General features: G+C 40.8%; 1 protein-coding gene across 1 annotated transcript in view; it reads right to left on the reverse strand.

Annotated features, from left to right (window-relative positions):
* Window positions 1–26,039, reverse strand: part of ctnnbl1 (catenin, beta like 1) — a 70,780-nt gene that overhangs the window by 20,156 nt on the left and 24,585 nt on the right. Inside the window, exons 11-13 of the mRNA XM_079676970.1 lie at window positions 24,839–25,020; window positions 10,566–10,663; window positions 6,116–6,196 (exon numbers count right to left, since the gene is read on the reverse strand). Coding sequence (XP_079533096.1) covers window positions 6,116–6,196; window positions 10,566–10,663; window positions 24,839–25,020 — 361 coding nt within the window. The remainder of the gene's footprint in view (window positions 1–6,115; window positions 6,197–10,565; window positions 10,664–24,838; window positions 25,021–26,039) is intronic.

Consider the following 26,039-nt stretch of genomic DNA (forward strand, 5'->3'; position numbering starts at 1 on the left):
AAACATTTGTGTGTTTTAACCAGTGTAAGACATTTGTACTGTGTGAGTCTTTAACAAAAACCTTTATCGAGGTGTTTTCCTTAATGCATGTATATGGAGTTTTGAAGTATTGTGTATGAGAAAATGCATTTGCTTTTCTGAGCATGAGACAATGTGTGAGTGTGATTTTTTACAATTAAAGTGAATTATTTGTCAGCACTTCTCTAAATCCCACTGTGACTCTCTGTGTGTGTATGTGTGTGTGTGTGGCTTGCTCTTTATAAGACTAAAGCCAATGCCACAAGAGGTAAGACATCCTCATTAAAACAGTGATGACAATTCACAATTGACAATGAGGATAAACTATCGGGGAACAAAATGAATCTTTGTGAGAATGCAAAGCAACATGCTGATTTTCAATTTACAAGAGTCTAAGATAATGTTTTTTTGAATGCACATTAATCAATTCAATTGTGTTTGTTCACAAAGTCGGACGAAGCAAAACAGCAGTGTTAGCAAAAGGGAGTCGGTACCTGCAACCGAGAATACTCCCCTATTGAGTCTGTGATAGGGATGATGCACCTGTCTGCATTTGTTCAGTAATTAATCTCCTGAAATGTATTAATATCTTCACCGAACATCGTTCAGGAGTCTCATACACTTTGTCAGAGAATGTCCTGGATGGTATACTCAGCTTAGGAACGCAACAGCGAACTGCTCTTCATTAAAGGTGGGGAAGTTAAAAAGACAAGCATTTGCTAAACTAATCAGTTTGTCTTCAATCTTAAGTTCCTTCTCTTGTATTATCAAAACATGTGAAAAAACACTTCACAGATGGATTTATAGAGAACTGAATGAGTGTTGGAGGGGGAGCTTTTTCAATACTTCACGATGTTCACTTTGTAAATGATCGTTCTATTTAGAGTGAGAAAGATGATAAAGCAAACAACAAACCCCACAAACACAAACCAAGTAATACATCTTCCATAGTTGAATGATTTGGCTGATGATGTCATAAATGGGCAGTAGCATCTCCCTGTTAAACTTTAATATCGCATCATTTATTCTGTATAAGGACCTTTAGTATTTGAAGGGACAGTTGCTTTAGAAAAACAGTCTAGCTGGGAATTTCCATGTGCCAGATAAATATTAATACCATTTTAAACATTTTAACAACAAATTAATATGTAGAATCTTTGTCGCAAAAATAGGGTTTGAGATGAACTGAGTTTGATCTTATCCCTTTTTTAAATATAGGACTGTGAATAATAATGAGGCTACCGCTCAAGACTGTTACTTTTTAAAGTTATTTATAAATGTAGTTTCTTCAAAAGTTAAACTTTAAGCGTAAATTGGTTCAATAAGGGGTTTGAAAGGACTCAGATTTGATAGAGAAACTATATACCACATCCAAACCAATTCCAACTTAAAGACTTGTCTACCGTCAGCCATTTTCTTCAGTGCACTCTTGCAACAGCCCAGTAACACACACACACACACACACACACACACACACACACACACACACACACACACACACACACACACACACACACACACACACACACACACACACACACACACACACACACACACACACACACACACACACACACACACACACACACACACACACACACACACACACACACACACACACACACACACACACACACACACACACACACACACACACACACACACACACACACCTTAGGTGCACTGATGCATGTTACAGTATTGAGGTCGGCCTTGGACATGTTTCGCTGAGCTTCATCAATCTCCAAGAGCTGTTACCAACAAGCCTTAAGTATGGGGGAAGGAAAAGAGGTGGAGAAAGAGAGGGGAAAGCAGTTATGTTAGAGGGGAGAAGGAAATAGGAGAGGGACAGTTAGAAGGAGTGATGGAGGGAAGGAGGAGGGAGGAAACAATATAAAAGCAAGCCAGGCAGAAATAGAGGAAACGCAGAAAAAGGAGGCAAAATAAGGTAGAATTGATCAGATCACAAGGAAGCAGGGAAGATGCAACAGAAAGAAAAAGGGTAAGAGCATTAAGAAGCCCTCAAAGGGAGGAGAAAAACGGGACACTTTAGAGAACAGGGAGGAGAAGGAACGGATGTTGAGGTCGAGTAAACACAAAAAGGGACTTGAAAGGAGGAAGAATGAAGGATGGGAAAAGCATCTTTAAGGGAGAGGAGAAGGATAGAAAGGGAGGAGAGACACCAAGGTGGGAGGGAAATAAGCAGCTTATTAAAAAGGGAACTGGGCTGGAGACAGGGAGAAAAAGCAGCAGCAGCTTTTTCTTTGCTCTCCTCCTGAGAAATCTGTGGATAATATGTTGCAGAGGAAAATAACATTTTGCTTACCGCCCCTTAAAATCAGGCTTAACTAGGGGAAAGCAAAAGGCACGGCAGAGAGAGATAAAACACGGCTGCTGACGACAGCCCGTTCAGATTAGCCGGCCAAAAGCAGGGGGTTGTGATGCGTCTTTTTAACCCTATTTTACCAAACTTGTGAGAACTGGTGGAATCTGCGAGTCGCAAAACAATATAAAATCCTCCAATATAAAATCTTAGGGGTGTTTGCAGAGTTTTAGAAGTAGGAATGAAACCTTTTGCTTTTGTTTGATTGGGTTTCAAGCAGTATCACGATAGACGATATTTATCACGATATTTTTTCATGTCGGTTATTATGGTTATTTTTCAAGTTACTTAACAGTCCTGTACAACCACCTACAAGGTAACAAAAGCTAAAATAAAAAGGAGTAACAGACCAAAATACCATTTCAAGCTGGTTTTAATTCTGCAATGAATCCCTGAATGAACAATTCAACAGGAATTTTGATATGGCTTCCTCAGTGTTCAAGTAGGTAGGCCTACACCCTACACAACAAACGTTAATACTAACTTCACCAAGTGCACTCTTTTGCAAAATAAAATATTCAAGGCACAGTTTCTCAGTATAAAAATTCACTTTCTGTTTTAGGTAGCACTAGCAGTGATGTAACATCAATAAACATGAAAAGGAGAGTAAAACATAACTAAGTAAAACATAAAACATCAATGAGGAAAAGTCAGTGCCAAACAATTAAAATGTAAACTTTATACTTGAAGTGCAATCAAAGACTTTAGCATAACTGAACATCTGTTTCAAAAGGGAAAAACAACATAAATACCTTATTGATAAAATAAAATATAAGCCAACAGAATCAACCAAGACAATAAATGAAGTGCAATACTGTCTGAATCCTGACTAGACAGATTGTTTTTTTACTGACTGTTATCAGTATTTAGTTACTTCGGCATCATTTTGAAACGTGTATTACAATTGAATCACGGTAAAATAGGTTAATTTTGTCGTAGTTGGTTTCCATCACAGTATTTGCATAGATATAAGCCCCGTCCCCTCTCCAGCACGTCCTCTTTGAGTGACAGGAGTAAACACAGCTGACAGCCGCGGTGAAACTCCAGCGATTAGAGCGATGAGAATATTCGCATCGCCTCCGTTGTGAACGCAGCATAATGCAGTTCAGAAACCACTGTTTTGATTCTTTTAAAGCAACTTCGAGATTTTAACAGTATCAGGGGCACACAGGCCATGGGGGTCGTAGGACGTACAATTATTTTCGGGGCTTCACGGCCAATGATGGCATGGCCGTCATGGCCGCCGTGAAAATCCTACCCTGTCGCAGCACTCACAGTGAGTGCACATTCTATGACTGAGTGACTCTCTGTATCACGATAGATATGATATCTCTTAAAAGGCATATCGTGGAGACCTAATATCGTCTCGACGATATATATCGTCATATCGCCCACCCCTAATGTACCCTGATTCTTAAGATACCAGTCTCCCGAAAGATGTTTCAAATATGGGTTTAATGGCCTTACTTTTGCTGTGGAAGGCTCAGTGTTTCCCACAGATCTGAAATATACTTGGGGGGGGTGGTGGTTGAGGTGACATGCTTTTGTGACGTGCAACAACATTAACATTAACCTTTCTGTTGGTCGCTTGTTAGCGGACCCTTCACGCGATGGCAGAGGGAACAGGTACAGGCAGGGCCCATAGTGATAGCCCTATAGTTTAAATCTACTACCCACAAATAAACATATGGACATGGGTTACTATTTAAAAAAAATTGTAAATGTATTTAGGAACCTATCCATGTGATTTTAAGTGGGGGTGGACCTCAAATCCTCTAGGGGGGTCCGGGGGCATTCTCCCCGGTACAATTTTTTGAATGAAACAGAACTGTATACATTTCAATAATCAGCCTCTCCTGTCACCCTCTCCCCCTGCTCCTCTTTGAGGCAGCAGCAAAGACTAGTTTTAAAAGCTACCTAGTTAACTTGTTTTTTTTATTCATGCATATTTTACTAATCACTACCCTCTCAAATGGAAATATGTGTTTACATAAATGGTGACCAAACCGTTTGAGACTCACTGAGAACTTAGACTAAGTTAACTATCTAAACACTCAGAGAGTCCTTAATCTCACCTGAGCTGAGGTTATCCCGAGCTTGAATGACACACAGAGATCAATCAAGGGCTTTGATTTATGATCTGTATGACAGTGGCCATGTCGGCAGGCCACATCATGAAGACAGCCAGTCACCCTGTGTGAGGCAGGCCACTTAACAGGCCAGGCCACCGGGAAACCCCCGGTCCTCCCGATGGCCAGTCCGGGATTGGGTACAGGAGGCGTAGAGCGAGGGATCATTGTCCACAAGTTAATCGATCGCAGATGGCGTCGTGGTCACGGACAGAAAAAAAAGAAGAAAAAAAAACTAAATGGGTCGCGAAATATACTTGAGGCCGTAAACAGACCATGTTTAGCAGAAAATATGTCTAATCTCTTGATACATATACAACATGTTCCATGTTGGTGTACAACTTAAAGAATATTGTTGTGCCACAATGGCTCTAGTGTCACATAGTGGCTCGTGTGTGGCTGGCTGAGTTAGGCTGGGGAGCGATGGAAGAAGATAAGGAGACAGAAAAGAGAGATGGAGGGAGATAAAATGTCAAACTGTCTGGCCTTTTCTTGGCAATCCCGTCCCGGTGTCTGTCTGAGAAATTAATCTTCTGTCATCTTTAGATGGGAATCTCACACAGATCTGTCTCCACCCACACCTTCCTCGCCCTCATCGTTGCCTCTTTCAGTCAAATTCATTCTCTATCTTTTTTCTATTCTTCCTTTTCCATGCATTTCCCTCTTTATCCATATTTACAGTATCTGTGTGTGCAGTGTCACACACACACACACACACACACACACACACACACACACACACACACACACACACACACACACACACACACACACACACACACACACACACACACACACACACACACACACACACACACACACACACACACACACACACACACACACACACACACACACACACACACACACACACACACACACACACACACACACACACACACACACACACACACACACACACACACACACACACTTTTCTGGTCTCTTCTTCCCTCATGGCTTTGGGTGTGAGACTTATTTACCATTGAAAAACGACCTTTCCATCATTGAATTTGGGGTGGGTTTGCACTGGAGTCTGTGGTTCTTAGAAAGTAGACAATTGCAACATTGGTTAGATTAGGCCCATACAAAGGCGTATTAGGGTGTTGGGAAATAACTCTTATATCATTTCCAAGATTAAAGTTGTACATTTCCAAAACTAAACGTGAATATTCTCCGCATTAAAAGTGCAACATTTTAAATATTGGCTTTGGTCATTGAGTCATACATTGGTAAGAAAAAAACTCTATTTATTTTGTACCTCTACTGTGACATGTTTACATGCTTTAATGTTCAAAAAGTGCTTTATTTTTCTCGCGCGAGTGTAATGTAGTTATTATTTTATGAACTGAAACCATCCAAAAAAAACGTTGGGCCACTCATTGACTAAACAAATCTTAGGGCAGCCCTAGTCTTTGTGTCTCTCCCCTTCCTTATTTTTCTTAAACATTTAAGTTCCTCTGCCACAGTGATGCATCAGCTGCAGTTTGTCATGTGGGTTCACCCGTTTAACAAGATTTCTGATACAACACACAGAGAGAAGGACGGTGAGTGAGAGGATGGGAGGAAAAGGAGAGGTGCCTACGTGTTTCTCTCCTTCGATCCTCTTGTCTGCCTGTTGAACTGCCTCCAGGTACTTGAAATGCATCTCCATCAGCCGATCAACCTGAAAAATAATGAAACAGACAGTGAGAGAAAGCAACAGGATAATAAGAAGAATATAAGGGGAAAGGAGAAAATGTGGGAAATAGATCAAAATTAGATTTGGAGGAGAAGAAAATATCAGGATATAAGACAAACAAATGTTATCTTATCATGATTTAACACACATGGTGAAGCTATATTTTAGCCTTGTTTAAATGACTCATTTTTATTACATCTTTAACTAACTTTCAAAGTTTGGTGACAAAATATTGGACTGCTAAAGGCTTATAAAGTGGAAAACAAAGTCAATATAAATGTTTTAAGATATAAATGTGTTGTATGAACAAATTAGTATTAACACTTAGTACTAAAACTCCCCACATAATGGGGGAAGGGACTCTGCTATCCCTTTCTGCGTGTCTACCCTATAACTGCCCCAAAAGAAATCCTTTAAAAAAGAAAAGAAAATGTCCACATAAAATATTTAAATAACGGAGGAATCTGAAGAGTACAAATTATATTCTCAAATGGCTGAGTTGTAGAAGACATCCACGTTTGAAATGCACTAAAGGCATCTACATGAAAGAGTGCTGTGCTTATTAAAATGGCCTTGAGAAATACACTGAATACGAGAGATTTTGATGCTTTATGAGGGGAATTGTTGCAGTAACAGAACAAAAACTGCAGCAGAGGTGTCAGGCTTGATGTTTCAATCTACTTTCTCGAATTCTGTAACACGAGGCAGAACTTTGTATAAGTCCCTGTGACCTGAATATGAACCTGAAGCTGTTTAACCTGCCGTGCGAATGAGCCCCCTTTCCCACCGGTTAAAAATAAGACTAGAATGATACAAACCCAGATATAAATCAAGTTGAAGGAGCATGTGCTATCTAGCACTGAAGGGAACAGCATAATTGTAGGGAGGCGTGTGGTGCAGTGGGTTAATGCGCTGATCTTCGAATCAGAGGATAGCATGTTCGAGTCCCACTGCAGTCAGCATGTCGTTGTGTCCCTGGGCAAGACACTTCACCCCAAATTGCTCCTGTGGGGATTGCCCACAGTATTGTGGGCAAGTCGCTTTGGATAAAAGCGTCTAACATGTAATGTTAAGCGTTTTTACTTTTTGATTTTCTTAAAGATCCCATGTTTTGGCCATTTCTACTGATCATAATTCCATTGTTGAGGTCTACTAGAATAGATTTACATTGTTCAATGTTCTAAAATCACATTGGTTTCTCATACAGCATCTCTGTATAGTATGTGTATTCACTCTGTCCCACTCTGTTCTGATGATTCAACCACCGTTACAGCTGGACTTCAGTGTTTATGTGTTACAATGGCGTTTGTTAGCAACCAGAAAATGACACAATGACCTTGTTTGTCAGTAATGACAAACAGGTGAGAATGCTGCGTGGGGTCTGGGTGCCGTGTTGGCGGGACGCTGCGGGGCTTGCTGCTCCGCCCTTTGAGGCCCGAGGAGCAGACAGCTAGGCCTATCACGATAATTAATTTTGTTGGACGATAAATGTTCCTGGAGATTATTGCGATAAACGATAATATTGTCGGCACTGTTGTAAGACCATTTTAGACTACTGACATAATGATAATATATAATAATAATTCAAGTACATCCTTTCAAACATAACTTTTTATTGAACATTCAATATTGCAAATGAAATGTAAAATAATATTAAAATATATAAATGATATATAATGAATAAAACAAATTAATTAAATTATAATAAATTAATTAAATCACACACAACCAAAACAATACATTAAATAGACTGAGGCTGAAAAACAGAGCTCTCTCTCGCTCTATCTATCTATCTATCTATATAAATAAATAAATATGAGCATACATTGTCTCACAAGCAAAAAAACCCTCCTTAAAACAACAGTCAAGTGTACAGTCCACTGTCCATACAAAGACCCAGATGCCTCAACAGGCTATATCCAAATCTGTTTTTCAAAGTTTTCGAGCAAGGAACACCAACATATTTGCATACTCAGGCAAATTCATCTTTGATTGTAAACTGTCGGGAAGGTGGGGGCTCTCCATCTCCAGCTGCCGTGTTTGCTACCAGCTGGGAAAACGGAATGGGGTGGTTGTGTTTTAGGTGTAGTTTAAAATGCGTGGTATAGAGAACCGCAGTGACGCGCCCTAAAACCCGGAAGTAAACTTCTTCCGGTTCCTTCTACAAAAATGCAATGCAATTTCTCCATAGGATTTTGGAGAATAGCTCGAAATAAGGTCTGTGGTTGACGCACATTTAAGAGACAGATCACGTTTTGTTTAGTCGGATAATCTCCACATGTCTACCCATCTCTTATAATTTTCGAATCATAAATCTATCGATCATAAATCTATCGATAGATAGTGTCCCGCTGGCATGGCAGACCCCACGTCTATATCCAGCATCGAGGGAAACACAGTGGGAAATCCACCTCACACTGTCCGCTCGCCTCGCAGGGCGGACTCCTGAGCTGCTCGGGAGTCCACCCTGGCAGAGGGTGTGTCTATTGTTCTATAGCTGTGTGCCAATTGGTCCAGACTTAGTGATGTCAATAGGCCCCGGAAGAAAAAAATGGAAAAAGACAAATCTTCAACGAGGTGTTCTGGGGCAGCATAGACAGGTATTTTCTGTGTTAGAGTTTTACTCGCTACAGGGTGTACTTTGAGGGTTTGTGACTCTGCACCGTTTACATGCATAAAAAGCTACATAACACACAAGGGGACGGGTAATAACCGGAAAAGCGTGACATGGGACCTTTAACCATCAGTTCGAACAATTCAATTTTCAAAACATACATGTCATGCTGATAAGCATGTCCTAAACAAATACAATTATTCGCATTTAGAGACATTTATTAATGTTACACTGTCTTCTTATCAAAACATGTTTAAGCTACCTATAATTAAATATTAAAAAGGAGGCCATATTGTGCTTTTTTAGGTTTTCTCTTCCTGTAAAGTGTCATATAGGTTTTAGTGCATGACAGTGCCTCCAGAGGGAGTTTCTCTCCCACGCACAAGGTAAAGATCAGAAAGAGACATCATAAAGCCAACATCAATTAAAGGTTTACGGTCAACATTTCTTCTACACCAGGGGTGGGGAATCTCCGGCCCCCGGGCCGTATACGGCCCGCGAGACAATTTGATACGGCCCTCGAGGAAACACACGCAAAAAAAAATCTAGATCGCAAAAGAATTAAACAAGCGAATGCCTGTTTTTCCTGGCCAAGGTCAGGGTCCTTGAACACAAGACGAGCCTAACGTGTCATCACGTGGTATATGTCTCGTCTGACAGGGGTTTAGAGCTGCCGGAGAACACCAGGACGTCGCTCCGGGCCGGGACTTCACAAATGTCAGTACCCTTAAGGAGCCGTACACATGCCGCAGTTTTTTGCGTGGCTGTGTCTTTAGTTGTAAGCCCAGTGGCGATCTGTTCATCTGTCATACTGATCATACTGTCAATAACTTTGCTGTTATTAGCATCTGGTTAGCTAGCTATGCTAACAAATATAAGAAGCTTTTTCTCGAACCAGTGAGGTAAAGGAACATCTTCATATGATCATTATAGTTATACAAAAATAAGTGATTAAAGTAAACAGGTATAAAATACTATATGACAGTAACAAAAAGTTGAAACAAGAATACAGTTTGAAAGGAGTGATTTGTAAAATATCCATAAAGAAAACGAAAATCTGCTTACAGTTCTGTTTCATATGGATGTTGAGAGATGTATCCATAGATCTCCTGATGTTGCTCTCAAAGTGCACCAGATTGATGCTTTTAACTTCAACATTTAAAAAAATAAAATAAAATCTTCCCGGGAGAGCTAGACCCCAGACCCCCCTAGAGGAGGTTAGGTCCCCCCCCAATTAAATCATATTAACATGGATAGGAAACTTAATTGCACACATCTTGTGTCCATATCTTTCTGTTTTGGTGGTCATGCCACAACCGTGCACGTGCATGCATACGCGAGTCATGGTAAGATATCTGGACTAAGAGGTTGCTTTTTCTTTGCACAGCATGAAAGAAAGGCGAAATTAATGGGCTGTGATTTTAGTATTTTTAAGCAGAGGTCAATCATTTGTACGGCCCTCTGAGGATGTTGAAAAAATTGAAATGGCCCTTGAGAGGAAAAGGTACCCCACCCCTGTTCTAGACAGTGGCCCAGCAACATATGTAACCAAACCAACAATTGTCGACACATTTTGTTTAAATATTCCTGATTAGTTCGTCAAATGTTCAAGCAAAGCTACCGCCACTTTAAACCAGCTGTTAAAAGCAGTGTTTACCAAATGTAGAAGCTGTTTTGATTCTGGAGGAGTAAGGGCAAGGGCAAAAGAGGAAATTAGCCAGAAGAGGATTCAAAACCAACCTTCTCGCAGTCGTTCTCTGTGAACTTGTTGAGCAGTCTGCTTCTCTGCTGGGACTTCAGGTTCCTCAGCATGGAGGCGATGATGGAGCAGACGTGTTCTTAGGACAGACAAATGAGAAATAAAGAATATTTAACATGTTTATAAATCACAAAATTGATTTTTCAAATTGCTTAGTTTTATCAAATATTCTTCAAATGGAGATTTCAGCTCAAATTCAAGAATTGTCTTATGTGACCAAAACCAAAAATTGCCTGACTCTCAAAGACTTCTTCATATTATCATCAATGCAAGATTGACACAACAAACAAATACGACAATGATGGAGATGATGCTGAGATGAGATTACGTTTGAAATAAATATTTTTTCGGGGGGTATTTTCAAATTAATGCATTATCCTTGCTGTGAAAACAGAACTAAATCAAGCTATTTTCATATTATTAAGAGATAGTAAGGACCCGCCACACAGTGTGTAAGCCTTTCATGATAACAGATCAAGGAGCTTTGCATTTTTCAATAAACATAACAAAACTAAAACATGAACTCTCAGCTCCTTATTTAAAACGGTTAGACAGAGAGAAAAAAACAAAGACACTGAAAAGCTCATTCACAGCCCCCAGAAAGAACAAATCGATTAGCGAATGATAATTTGCAATTACGGAAAGCTAAGCATGGCTACAGAGGGTGCACAGAACAAGAGGAGGAGAAAATGTTAATGAAATTTAGAAATCAATTTTCATTTTTTAGGGCAGGCCGGAACATGCGGAACAGTTTCGGCTGTGGCTGAATTACATTTCTCTCTGGGGCCATTTAGCAAAGGGGGGCGGTCTGAAAACATGTTAATTGACTAAATTAGCAAGAAAAACTAGTTATTCCCGTTGAGTGGCCGTGTTAACCCAATTCATGTAAGATATGTCATCTCATTCAAAGGCCTTCTTACTCACAGGCTGCAGCGTTAAAATATTTCTCTAAGATATTGAATGAACAATGCACTGTGCACACAGTGGGGGACAGAATATGACATTGTAAAATCTCCAGATATACCGAGTTGGGGAAAAATGTAATTGGACTTTATCAACAAGAGGTCAATATCCACTCTCATCGGGGCTTTGCAGTTGCTAAGCAACAGGAGTAAAGGAATCAATCCCATTTCTGCTTTTTAAAAAAGGGGTCGTGTTTGCTGTCAGCTCCCTTTGTGCGCTCCCTTTCTACCCGCAGCGCCCTTATGCACAAAACTCCTTGAAGGCTGAGGAAACGAAAGTCTATAACGCTTGCAAATATTTCAGAATACACACAATATGTATCTTTATTTTAATTGTGATTTGCAGCACAAGAAGCAGGTCATTGCACAGAAACACACAACAAAACCAACTCAAGTTGTGGTCTTTAAAAGAAGGACAAGTAGGAAACATATATTACCAACATACTAAGTAAATCTAATGTCTGCTGAAGCTGTTAACCAGAACACTTTGGCTTAAGGTAAAAATAAGGGATATATGGCTGTAATAAAAACCACTTGAATTAGATGAAGTAAAAACTCTTTCCATGTCTGTAAAAACTGTAAAAGCACTTCACAGTTTTCCTTGCTGACTTAGTGATTCTGGTTGTACACCAGGTGGTTTCTGCCCCAAGGTCCCCTTGTTTTAATGTAGACAACCTTACTTCCTGTATACAATGACAAGGAGGCTAACTGCCATTTTCGAAAGGACGCTACTTTATCAACTTGATCCGAGCGGTAATTGATGTCGCCACCTCCACGCCCTGCCGGGGAGGGTATTGATCGCAGGCTGTGGAATGTTCTTCTCTCCAAAAGACTTTAAAACTAAGCAGCAGCTGCTCCGCTGAGATTCGTGAAGGGCTGGAAGCAGGATAACACAAGGTACAAGATGGAGGACAAGGCTGATAAAAATAGCCTTTAGGAAAGGTGTCCAATCAATACTGCATTTAAATGTTTGCTTCACACTCTTGAGTATAAAAACAAGGAACAAAGAAAAAGCAAGGACAATTCTATCATTTACTTTGGAAACAAGAATCATCTACGACAATTTATTTCAAAAAGTTATTACCAAGCAGTATTGCCCAATGTGTTGCACTGTTCTGTCACACATTGTCATGCCGTTTAATGCAACAATAATTCAAGTCGGATCTCTATGACTTAATTTCACTCAAATTAGTTCTGGTCGGATTTCATGCTAGGGCTGGTTCACATTTGGCTTAACTTGGGAACCCCGAAAGACCCCATTTGCTTTTTGACTGACTAGAGCCCCCATTGGCACCACGACATGACGTCACCGTACGCAAAGCTGCTTTTTCCAGCAACAGCAGGAAAAATGGTCCCTCACAGTAGCTGAGGACCGCTTTGGAACTGTGCCGATGTTAAACTCATAGGGAGACAGGATTGAATTCCAAGCTGGACTCCTCAAACACATTTTTTGATCTTCTAAAACAACTTTGTACTCATTGTCGTAATCACCATGAACCTTTTGCTCAAGTTACTCCCACCCCAGCTGACGTATCAATCCTTGCTTTTATGGTGCTAGACAGGCAAAGAGCTGGTGCTTTAGGCCCCGGGCCCACGAGGACGCATACGGTAAAACGCATGCGCAAACGCAACAATGATCGTATAGAGGCGATTACACGGAGCCGTTTGCCCCCCCAGAGCGTTCCGTTTGCAGATCTATCCACCTTGGGATCCGTTATCGTTTGCGGGGTACGTTTCTATCGTTTTGTTACGGCCTCGTGTAAACGAAAAGGGCTATACACAAGATAAACTATGCAGATACAACCCGTTTCGTCCTCGTGGGGCCGGGGCCTTCCCACGAGGACGCATACGGCAAAACGCATAGGATTAACGCAATCGCAAAAAAGCTTCCGTCCACACACAATATTCACCGGATGGTGTCTGTCCACACGAGACAGCTCCGCTTAGCTCCAACCGCTAGAAAAAGCAGCAGTACATATGCCGAGCCTGTACGTGGCGCTTTAACATTCTCCACAAAAGCAGCGAAGAAGCATGGTTGTCATGGTTGACCTTCTGTTTGTTCTCCGCGGTGGGGGTCGAGGGAACCGGGCAGTTTTTCGCCAGACAACGTGTGTTAAAGTTTAAATCTTCTGGACAAAATTATAAAAGTGCCGGTCAAAGTTCTTCTTTGTTATTTATTGAGCTTTAAAACAAATGAATAACGACTCTATATAATATAATAATAAAATACACGGAGCCTCTCTTTTTCCTCCCTCTCTTCTGACAGTGTCAGTGTCTGTCTCATGCAGCAGCTGATCCAGTAATGAGTGACCCGGCGGACAGTAAAAATAAACATATTTATAACTAGTTTAGGTAGTTTGAGAGGTAATTAAAAATAGCTAAGGGTGATGATCTGAATAGAAATGTGTGTTTTGCTCCGTTCACCGCTGCATCACAGCGGGAGGAGCTGCAGGGGAGCAGAGCTGCGTGTCTCCGTCCTGTCAGATTAGGGGTAGACTTCACTCGCATTTATGTCCATATCGAGAGAAAGATAAATCATCTGAATTCAGTGTGCAGTTTACTTTGACGCGGAGGTGAGCAGCAGAGGAGGGGAGAGGCGGGGCTATTGCCTCATCATTATCACAAAATGGTCGTATAGGTCCTACACACAGAGCCGTTGGACCCCCCAGAGCGTTGCGTATGCCGTGCTGTCCACTTTGGGACCCGTTATCGTTTCCGCAGTTGTTTACTGTCATATTCGGTCGTCCTAGTGTGGCAGAACGGTCTATATGACACTAAACAGTAACGCAAACGACCGTTATCGTCCTCGTGGGGCCGGGGCCTTGGTTGAGCCATTTTTTGGGTCTGTGTACCAGAGCCTGGAATTGCAAAAATATCTGGTGCAGGCTCTAAACCAGCCAAGAAACATCCAACGTTAGAAAAGTTCTTTATGCGAGATTTCCTTCTTGTATGGTCTGATGCATTCTCCCATTGTAAACCCCGGTAAAGGTATCACAAAGGCCATGAACGGAAACAGAAGGTATGATCCACATAACAGCAATTTATAGTTAAGCTAATAGCTACATAGTATTGTTAGATGTGCCCCCTCAAAAAGGAAATGACTAAACCCACCCATTACCTGGAGTTGTCTGCAAACATCCCTAGCGTGAAAGTTGACAATCAAATAGCACTATGCATGTCAAAATGTTTGAGTTTACTCATCCTCCAATAAGAATTCCTTATTTGCCTCACCTTTGCCCAAGGAGATGCAATGCACTAAATGCACAGATTGGTAAGTGGTACTTTACCAAGAGTCTTGAACTATATGTACCCCTGGGAGAGCATTTAGCCTCCCAGCACCACAGGGTAACCTGTCAGGGGTTATAGAGACTGCATCTAGTGGCTGAAGGAGAGGGACTGAGACCTGGCTCTGGATGAGACAGGACACTAAGTAGCAGGACATGGTGTACATATATTTGAGAATAATTGTAGGTAAGACTACTATCCATATAAGATTATACAATTTTAAATGTTTGCCATAAAATAAATGAGTATTTCCCACTGGTTAAAACGTCACTGCTGTCCATTTTTGAATTGTATAATGGTCTTATTAGCCCTTTGTTGACGGTTCTTCGGATGTAGGATTAGAATGAGTAATCCAATGAACCTTAAATTCCTAGATTATTAACAGAGATTTGTTTCTCAGGATTCTCACACACATGAGCAATAAAGGGTCCTTTTAATGAAAAACACTTGATCAATCCCCACCAGAGGAAAGACCAAATGTGAAGATGTTAATTAGATGTGTCTTTACACAGGGATCTAAACGCAAATCTCTCCCTCTGAAACACACTAATAATAGGATTACACAGCATGACTGACAACACAGATTCCAATCAAACTTGAGTCATGTAAATTGCTACTGATCTCAATCTGAGCCTTAGGATCTCACTCTTTAAATCCAGATAACATAGTTTCTCTAATGCAGGCACTTATCTTGTCGCATATATTCTGCTATGTAGCCATGCTCTCGAAATCTCCATGTGCTAATATCCGAGGACAGATACTGAGGATAAAGTAATGGGATCATGTTTTATCTTTGTAATGAAACTGTCATTTGAATGAGAATTTTTTTTAATAACAGCATCTAATTTCAATTTTTGCACACTTCCAACACAACTACAGTGCCTCGAAATGTGACTTTTCTGTAATACAGTTCTCTTCCTGCTCCTCCTCACTTTTCTTTAGTGCAGCCATCTGCAATGAGTTAGAGAGAGACAGAGAGTTAAAAGTGGGGCTGCAGGCTGACATGCTTAATTTACAATAATGCTTAATTTATTATATCAAAAACAATGCCTGTCTATCTAGCATAAAATCCCAATAAGCTGCTAGCAACTGCAAAACACTAGTGCTAGCAAATGTTTTGCAAAATATTAAAAGTGAGGCTATTACAGTAGACCTAACGTTAGTCTAGTAGCCTCACTTCTAATATTTTGCTAAACATTCGCTAGATACATGTTGGCTAGCTAATGAGCTTCACATATCAACCTGAATAACTGCGAGGCTCCACTCGCAGCCCCCCCCCCCCCCCCTCCGCACCACAGTTACTCCGCTGCGAGACGCTGCACGCACCTCCAACTCTGACTGACCTCCCGCGTCCCTGTGTAACTGGGAAACTGATAGAATTGGATCATAAGATCGTGTTGTTTTTGCAACTTCAGCATAGAGGATTGGGATGTTTATTGAACTTTGGCTTTCAACTGATTTACCTTCGAAACACATGTACTGTATGGCTCTGCCGCTCAGCGCTGCTGCTTGCTTCAGTCTGTGTCTGCGTTCTTTCACACCTGCCTGTAATCTGAGAAGGTCCCGCCTCTCTGGCTGGCTCCCGTCCGGAAAATCTTCAGTGTTGATTAACACTTCAATAATAGCCTATCAGATAACGCTGTGGGCGGGACATTGCTCGTGTACAGAGAGTGGTGACTGCAGCCAGAGAAACGGCCGCATCAGAGCCAATGTTTTATAGGCAATTTGATCATTAAAAAAAAGGCAGGTAATCGGTCAAATGCGGAATACCGGCCCCGATAATCGGCCAGGGGAGTAGGTTCCGCAGCCTCCGCTCGAGCTACACCAGGCTGAGGAACAGCTTTCTCCACCAGGCGGTCAGGATGCTGAACTCTCTCCCCCTCTCTGACATCTCTCCCCTGAACTCTCCACCCTGCCCCAAATGGTCCCGGACTTTAACCCCCCCACACACACACACAACCTTCCCTCATCCAGCACCAGTCACTTTTCTGCCCATCGCCGCTGCACTGAAACTGTACTTTGAATTTTTTTAATATATTATTAACATTTTAAATTGTACAACCCGTTTATCTAGGCCCTTTTTGTTTTGTGTATATATGTCACACTGTGGGAAACGATATCTCAAGATTTCACATGTAGTAATTTTGAAAATAAAGCTGACTTTAAATATTCATAAGGAAAGAAGAGTCATTTGTCGTCATTTCTTATTTTTTATTCAATTACAATGTCTCTATGAATTATATTGTCTTTTTTCTAATATGGCCTAGCAATCGCTGGTCATTTGGGCTGTGTCAATTTCATGGGGATCAATCTATGCACCGAGATGACAGAGAGAACTCTAAGAAAAAGCGGGACAGAGAGGTCTCTACCCCTAATTACTGTTGCTTGAAGCGACTGATAGTTATTCATCTACAGTGTTATTGTGTTATTCTTGGAGAACCACTTGATTTGCGGCCTTTTCAATTAGTAGCCTGAGAAAGAGGGCTCACTCGATGCGCCTCATGTTATGACCGGCATCTCATTACGCCTATAGCTGCTAGACAAACCAATGGAGTCCTGATGTGTATTCCTATACAGGCTGCGTTAATTATGGAAAACTCACTCGCAAATAACATTTGAGCATATTTAATTGTGGGAACTGTTCATTTGTATGGTTGAATATGGGCTAATCTGCGTAATGATGTTCTATACAGCTTTTATTTTAAATTAGTAATAGTGTTTACAGCAGTTTGTTTGTAAGCACAATAACAGACAAGGCCTAAATTAGTAATTACTCTCTATACAATTTAAGAGCGGATTTAAATAATGGGTTGTATGCAATACATTTTGCTTCTTTTTTTTTTACACCGCTTATAGGACACGTGTGCCGATTTGATGTTAAGAAAATAGATACAAATTTGACATCTTTTTTTGAAGCGTCCATGTTGTTTGTTAAAGCTCATGAACTGACCAAAGGCGGAAAGAATAACCTCCCAACAGGGGAATTACGTACATACAAGGAGCATATGAATGCATCCTTGGCCTGGGCAGAGGTTTGCCCTATACGAGTGCCTTTTAGTTTCAATCTAGAGTTTGAATGCCAAATGACATCCTCCCTAAGATGAATGAACATTTTTGAATGATTTTGACATGGGCTATGGGGTAATAAAATCAAAATAAACATTAACATACGACTTATATCTGACTTCCACAGGAAGAATATGGAAGTTTTCTCCTAGTTCTAACTTGCAAGAAACTATTTCTTGCACTGCTATAAGCGTTATATTACACAATTATTTTTGAAAGTTAGAAATGTGTGAGTTTTCAGAAGCAGAATTCTATTTTATTACGCAAAATCTTTGTTGAAAACTGAAGATTTCATAAAGATGTATAACAATTAATATACTGATGTTGAGGATTATTATTAAAACAGCTTATAGCCTGGTTTAGTGATTTTCAGGTTACATGATGCCTCGTGCTACACATTTTAAAAGAGGCCTACTTTTATTCATCTGTTATTTTATTTGTGTATGTCTAAATAACATACAAACAATGCAAATATAGTTGATTATTATCAACAATTGCATTATTCTAACCTATGGTGCATTGTGTTATACAAATGTCTTGGACATATTTGTCTGGAAATAATTAAACAATAATTAATTTAATCGATAGCATATTTTAAAGTGTTTTCAAAAAGCTTGGATGGTTGGCTTTGAAGTATCCTAAACTAATTGTACTATTGAGCATCAAAGCAGAAACCAGCAACAAACAACAGCCAACATCACAACAGTTTCCACATCTCCAAATAAATACTCCTTACATTTACTGTGGTTGAGAAATACTCACAAATCTATCGCGACCACACCTGCCAATCCTCACAGGAAAAAGCTTCAGGGTGGATTTACACATCTCTTTTTAAAGCTGGTCTTCTAGGTGTATTTCTCCCTTGCCCTCAGCTTTAAAAACACACAGGGGGAGCAGCTTTCACTTTTAGGACAGGTTATCTCCACTCCTCTTCCTCCTGCTGCTCGAGGAGGTCAGGGGTTAATCTGTCCAGTCCCCGGGTGAGGCGGGACACAATTGAAGATAATTTGTTCTCCTCTGCAGGGCTTGGAAGCCCCGCTGGACGAATCAAACGTAATTAAAAAACAGACAGAAAGAAAGAGGAGGGGCTCCACATTTTGGATGTAGATGATCAAACAGAGAGCAGAGAGATGGACAGGGTTTTATTGCTTTTCTTTTTTCACGTCCCATCTTTTTCCCTCTCTGCCTCTTGTTTGCGCTTCCCACCTCTCACTCTTAGAAAAGCGAGGTCCGAGAGCGCAGGCAGGAAAATCAATAAAGATTGGATTGAAAGTGTAAACTGAGAGGCAGCAAAGCGTGATGCATGAGCAGATTAGGATAGAGTGTCTGCAGGAAACGGCTGGGACTAGATGGTGCGGGAAACTAGAAGCAGTGAAAATGAACCCGTTGTGATTAGTGCAATCAATTTAATTAGTCAGCAAACTAAAGATTCTTACTTGACCAATTTAAAACAGAAATGTTATATGTAGGAGAAAAAAAACGTTGATTTTTTATTTTGACTATTTAATCATTTAATGTATGTAATGGAGTATAATTGATTGGTGTCATTTGACCGAGATCCGCAGCCACGGTTGGGCGGAGCGGCTGATTGGTGCTGCGATTTCCTCAGCTGGTTAAAAGAGTCCTGCTGATTATACTCTGGTTGTGAATCCTCACGGTTTTTTGACTGCTGCACTGCACTGCAGAGAAGATACGATTTGTTTATTTAAGTGACGAAAACTGTTTCAACATCGTCTGGTAAGATACCTTAATTTGTGTTTAAAGAAGAGAACGAACAGTGAATAAATGGAAACGATAACATTGAAATAAATGTACCAAAAACAAGCAATATATCTCTGAGTGATGTGTGAGCGCGTCGGCCAGGCGCTAAAACCAAAGAACAGAAAAGAGCTTAAGAAAGGTGGAAAGATGGCTCTTTTATTATATTTGGACGACGCTTGAGCCCCAGCAATAATCATTTATGCTATTCATACATCAGGAATGATCTTATTATAGTTTCAATAATACGTCACATTGAAACTTTAAATGAATTTTGATGTTATGTGGGTCTTTTCAGGAACAGATTTTCTGGGAAATAAACTTTTTGATGTAAATGGGTAGTGTGCATACCGCAATGTTTTACAGGAGCTGTGGATACAAATAAAATACTAAAGGCAAGAATAAGACAAAACATTTACATACTTCCCTGAAATCTTCCCTGTTATGTAAAGTTTCACTCTAAAAGACTATATGCCAGAAATAGTCAAATCTGTATTCTGTAGAATGTAAATGTTACTGGAAAAGGATGTTTGCATGACATGACAAGAATTACTTTTATAAAGTGTGCAAATCTTTTGTCCAAAATCAAAATTGTTACTTACACATACTGCTTAGAATTATGTGCAAGCTATTGTATAGTTGAGTCATGCATGAAAGCCAACACAGAAGTTAGCTAAAGGCTGACTAGCGTTTCATGACGTTAAACTTGTTCACTTGTTCGCAAGTGACGTTTTTATGACACATAAAAGCTTCATACATTAACGAGTGGAGTATTTTACAAAGTAGAACAAAACATGAAAATCACTCATTTCAGGCTTCTAAACCCCCCATGTTCAAAACACCGCTAACTTTGAGGGGAAGAGCAAAAATGCTAACTAATTTCCGGGTTTTAGGACTCGTTCCTGTCCTGAAATTGCATATTTCTCAAATATCTTCATTTTTCAACCATTTAAAGTTTTTGAACTAGTTTGCGTCCATAATTGCCTGGGCATGTGGGGAATAAAACAGTTTTTTTATTGTAGGCATTGAAGCTATTAATCTCAAATATGTCATTTTCGAAAGGAAACTGGCTTCCTTTTACCCAAGGTTTTTTTTCCTTAATGTTTGAAATATAATCTTGCTACTGATGTTGTTTAATTAAAATGGTCACAGTACTGTAAGCAGTGCTTGAATTGGAATAAAAAAGGTGCCAGTACTCTAAATCAGCAACTGTTTCAAGTCAATTTATTTATACAGCCCAAAAACAAGTATTTGGCTCAAAGTCATATAGCAAAATGACTCGGGGTGCATCTGAGATTAGAGGGGGTGCAGTGGTAAAGTGCTATTTTTATAAGTGGGGAGTGGATCTGACTCTGACACCCTCTAGGGGAGTGGTTCCCAACCTTTTTTCCCAAGAGCCCCCCCAAATGACTCCTGTTAGAAGTTACACACACACACACACACACACACACACACACACACACACACACACACACACACACACACACACACACACACACACACACACACACACACACACACACACACACACACACACACACACACACACACACACACACACACACACACACACACACACACACACACACACACACACACACACACACACACACACACACACACACACACACACACACACACACACACACACACACACACACACACACACACACACACACACACATACACACACACACACACACACACACACACACACACACACAGCTGAGAACCTTAGTATCAAAGGTGGAACTAGAGATGATCATTCATGCTTTTATTTCATCCCGCCTAGACTACTGCAATAGTCTCTTTACTTGCCTGAGCCAGAAGGATCTTCATCGTCTCCAGGTTGTTCAAAACTCTGCTGCAAGGCTTTTAACCCACACTAGTAAAAGAGCGCACATCACACCAGTTTTAGCAGAACTACACTGGCTCCCAGTCAGTGTCAGGATACATTTTAAAATACTAGTCCTCACTTTTAGAGCTCTAAATAATCAAGCCCCCTCCTATATTTCTGAGCTGCTGAAACTTTATAATCCTGCACGTTCTCTTAGATCCTCTGACCAATGCCTGCTGGTCATTCCGCACACGCACTTTAAAACCAGAGGGGATCGAGCCTTTCAAGCAGTGGCCCCCAGACTGTGGAACGCGCTGCCACTTTCCTTGCGCACTTTAAACTCTGTGGAGCCTTTTAAAAAGCAGCTGAAAACCTTGTTGTTTAGGCAGACTTTTAGTAAAGGTGAAGGTTCTTTTTGACAGTTTGTTTTATGTTTTGATGTTGTGTTTTGATGTGTATATGTAGCTGTGTGTTCCTTGTTTTACACCATGTATTCTCCTTTTTATCGTGATCTCACTGTGAAGCACTTTGTGAATCCTTTCTGTGAAAAGTGCTATATAAATAAACTTTACACACACACACACACACACACACACACACACACACACACACACACACACACACACACACACACACACACACACACACACACACACACACACACACACACACACACACACACACACACACACACACACACACACACACACACACACACACACACACACACACACACACACACACACACACACACACACACACACACACACACACACACACACACACACACACACACACACACACACACACACACACACACACACCTAACAGCCCTCCTGACACCCGGCCCCAATCTGGCAACAAAGGGAAAAAATCATCTCGACATGAAAAGAGCTGAGAGGGAAAAAAGTCTGATTCATGCGAGGCTAAATACGGAGGCCATGACTTCTCAAACTATCTGCCTGTCTGTGCCCTCTACTTGCATTTAATGCAGAAAAAAAATCTATAAAAACACAATAAAATTCTGGAATTCAGAGTTCACGCTTCAAAAAATGATAAAACGCTACAGCGGTAATTAAAGTTTAAAAGTCTAAAATGCTACAACTACTGTCACAAACTAGATGAATGTGAAGTATTTTGTTAAAGGAGAATGAAAGCGTAATTTAAGGAGCACTATTGGAGTGACTTTGATGGTTATTGGACTCAGGATTCATTCATTTGGATTCCCGCTGTATGAACAAATTAAAGGACGACGCAAGTGGAAACAATTCACAAAGGCATTCAACTGTTTAAAACACATGTTCAAAGTCAGCTGGATTTTGCCGATGTGTTTATGTGGATTCAAAAGTTGTAAATAATCTACAAAATGGAGGAGACCGATCTGATCGGAGCAACTGTGACAAATAATCCAACTGAAACCGGGATGGACAATGACAATGTTTTAAATAATGCGCTTATCCGTTAGTACCCCTTATGTTGCGTTCACACCAAAAAGAGTACTTAGTGCTGGGAACTTTTACCCCCATTTGTAGTGCCTGCTAGAGAGGTGGTACTATCCTGGGGGGGAAAAATGTCCCAGTGCTGATTGGCTGGGCGAATTGCAAACCACGCCCCGTAAAACTTTTTGTGAAGCCGCCATTGTATTTCTGGCATTAGCATTATTAGCATTAGCATTAGCCCAGCGCACCAACGGAGAGAGAATAACTTATGGCAACACAAAAAAAAACATGGGAGCGGTGGAGATGAGAAGGAAGTGTCGGCGTTCTGGCGATTTACTCGGAAGGTTTCAGTAGAAGCTGCTGGGAGTGCCAGCAGCTTCTACTGAAGCCAGTCCCCAACTCCGGGGACTTCCGACCGGGGACTTTGGGCGGCAGTATACGCCGTGAAGTTGTTTGCAGCCTGCCAGTAAACCCAAAGCAGAAGAAGACGAAGTGACGTCAGCGGCTCATTTGCGTAATCTTCCCTCATGGAAAACTACTCAGTGTGAACGCGATTTGTACTTAGTGCCCTGGGGTAATAAGTGCCGGCACTAAGTATTGCAAAGTACGCGGTGTGAACGCGGCTATTGTCTCTACATTACAATAATAATACAAAAATATATATTGATTAATTATTGTGAATAAAAATTCAAGTTAGTAGCTATTAAAGGCCTAAAAAGACAGAAGTGTATAATTCTTTCTTTAATAGAAATGTTTCTTCTGCCCGTAAAGTGTCCAAACCAGGCTTTTCTGGATAAGCGCATTTTTTAAGACATAGTCATTGTCCATGCCGGTTTCAATTGGATTATTTGTCACAGTTGCTCCGATCAGATCAGTCTCCTCCATTTTGTTGATTATTTACGACTTTTGAATCCACATAAACACATCGGCAAAATCCGGCTTACTTTGAACATGTGTTTTAAACAGTTTAATGCCTTTGTGAAATGTTTCCACTTGCGCCGTCCTTTAATGTCTTCATACAGCGGGAATCCAAATGAATGAATCCTGAGTCCAATAACCATCAGTCACTCCAATAGTGCTCCTTAAATTACGCTTTCATCCTCCTTTAACAAAAGACTTCACATTCATCCAGTTTCTGACAGTAGTTGTTTAGTTTCATTACACACACACACACACACCACCCCCCTAGTGTGTGTGGGGGGGGTGGGGCGCAACTTCCAACAGGAGTCATTTTTGGGGGGCTCTTAGGAACAAAAGTTGGGAACCCCTGCTCTAGGGGGGCCCGGGGGCATGCTCCACGGGAAGATTTAAAAAAAAATATTGAAGTTAAATGCATCAATCTGGTGCACTTTGAGAGCAAAATGAAGAGATATATGGATACATCTCAACATCCATATGAAACAGAACTGTAAACAGATTTACAATTTCTTTATGGATATAAAAGAAAGTAAAGCCTGACTCCTAATGGCGGCTGGTTAAATGACTCCTCATCCCTGAGTACACTCATCTTTCAGCAGGAAAGGAGAGAGGGAATCCTTGTCCGGCGACAACCGCTGTTTTTTCGCACTATTATTAAGCCACGCTAACATTTTCAAAATGACAACGTTATGTGATGTATTTTCTGCTCTAGTCTATCGCGGCGGCGTGTCATAGATGCGTCATAGATGTGTCATAGATGCGTCATGAGATGCTTCATGAGATGCCGCCGGCACCTTGTCAATACTCAGTAAGAAGCGCCGGTACCACATGGGTAAAAATCAGAAGTGCCGGTACTGCGTACCAGTGAGTACCGGTCCAATTCAAGCACTGACTGTAAGAGGTCAAGACAGAGTTGCCAGTTGGCAGCTGATTGCAGCCTTCATCAGGAAATAGTGTCTGTTGTTGCCATGTTCTAATGAATGACTGACCTTCATGCTCCTTCTCTGAAGAGACACTTTTCTTCATTTTCTTTGGAGTTTTCATGAAAAGTGGAAAGATGGTTCGCAAGCCAAGGATGTCCACAAATTTATGACAGTTATCGGCTCCCTCTGCTCCAATCATCCCGTGGTCCAGGACCTTCATAGAGCTGCAGCGGGACATTTTCTTTTCTCTGCAGCGAAAGGAAGAAATGTAAAGTTACTTATTGTTTTTCTCTATGTATATAAATAAAACGTGCATCTTTGCAATGAAGTGACTACAAAGTAAGGAGAGTTTGTTCAATCTAAATACTAATAAACATTGCAGTGAATTAGGAAGAGCTCTACAATAATAATACATGTTTTTGCATGAACCCAACTTGGTAAACATGTAATTCAATTCTGCAGCCTACACACATCTGCAAAACTAAATATAGTTCATTTATATGAATTGGAGTTCGTACAGTAAGCCTATTAAAATCCAGCATGTTGCAGCATGAAATGTCTGAGACATATTGAGTAAACAAGCATGTTGTAAATGAACAGATGGAAGAAAACATTAAAATATAATTCCTCTGACCTTGCCTGTTGAGGAAAATAGGAAATAGGCAACTTAAAAAGAAGATAGAACAAGCGAAGGGTTCCATGTTATTTCTGAAGACATGTTTCAAGGTAACATGGAACAACAGTAGACTAACACAATAGAAAATAATGGATATGTGTTCTGTAAAAACAATGTAATAAAGACATTCATCTGTTTTCTATCATTGAAGCATTGGCACGATAAGTGGGACCAAATGCTCCGTCTACACCCTCCTACTTCACACCTCCTCTTGGGAAATGTAGCTGTCTGTCAGTGTCATTTCCTCCATTCCCGCCAATGACAGATGAGAGTGTTTATCTCGGAGGAGGGACACATATTTCAGGCAGTTGAGTTTGGTCCTCCAGACAGACACATTATATATGATGGACTGCTGAAGAGGCCAGAGGGGGAGCAAGCAATACACAGTGTGCTTTCTGAAGGGAAACAAGGCAATTTAGCCGGGAGACAGGTGACTTAACTCAACAACGCGGAGTTGTCAACTATGCCGTAGTGGATATCTAGTAGTATAGGTACTAGCCATGGATGTATCAAGAGAACTGGATGCAGCATTGGGGGAAGGGTTCATTCCTATGAAAATTGCTCGGTTGTGCATGAAGCCAAAATGGCCGG

The sequence above is a fragment of the Notothenia rossii genome (assembly GCF_949606895.1).
Source record: "Notothenia rossii genome assembly, chromosome: 4".
Lineage (NCBI taxonomy): Eukaryota > Metazoa > Chordata > Actinopteri > Perciformes > Nototheniidae > Notothenia > Notothenia rossii.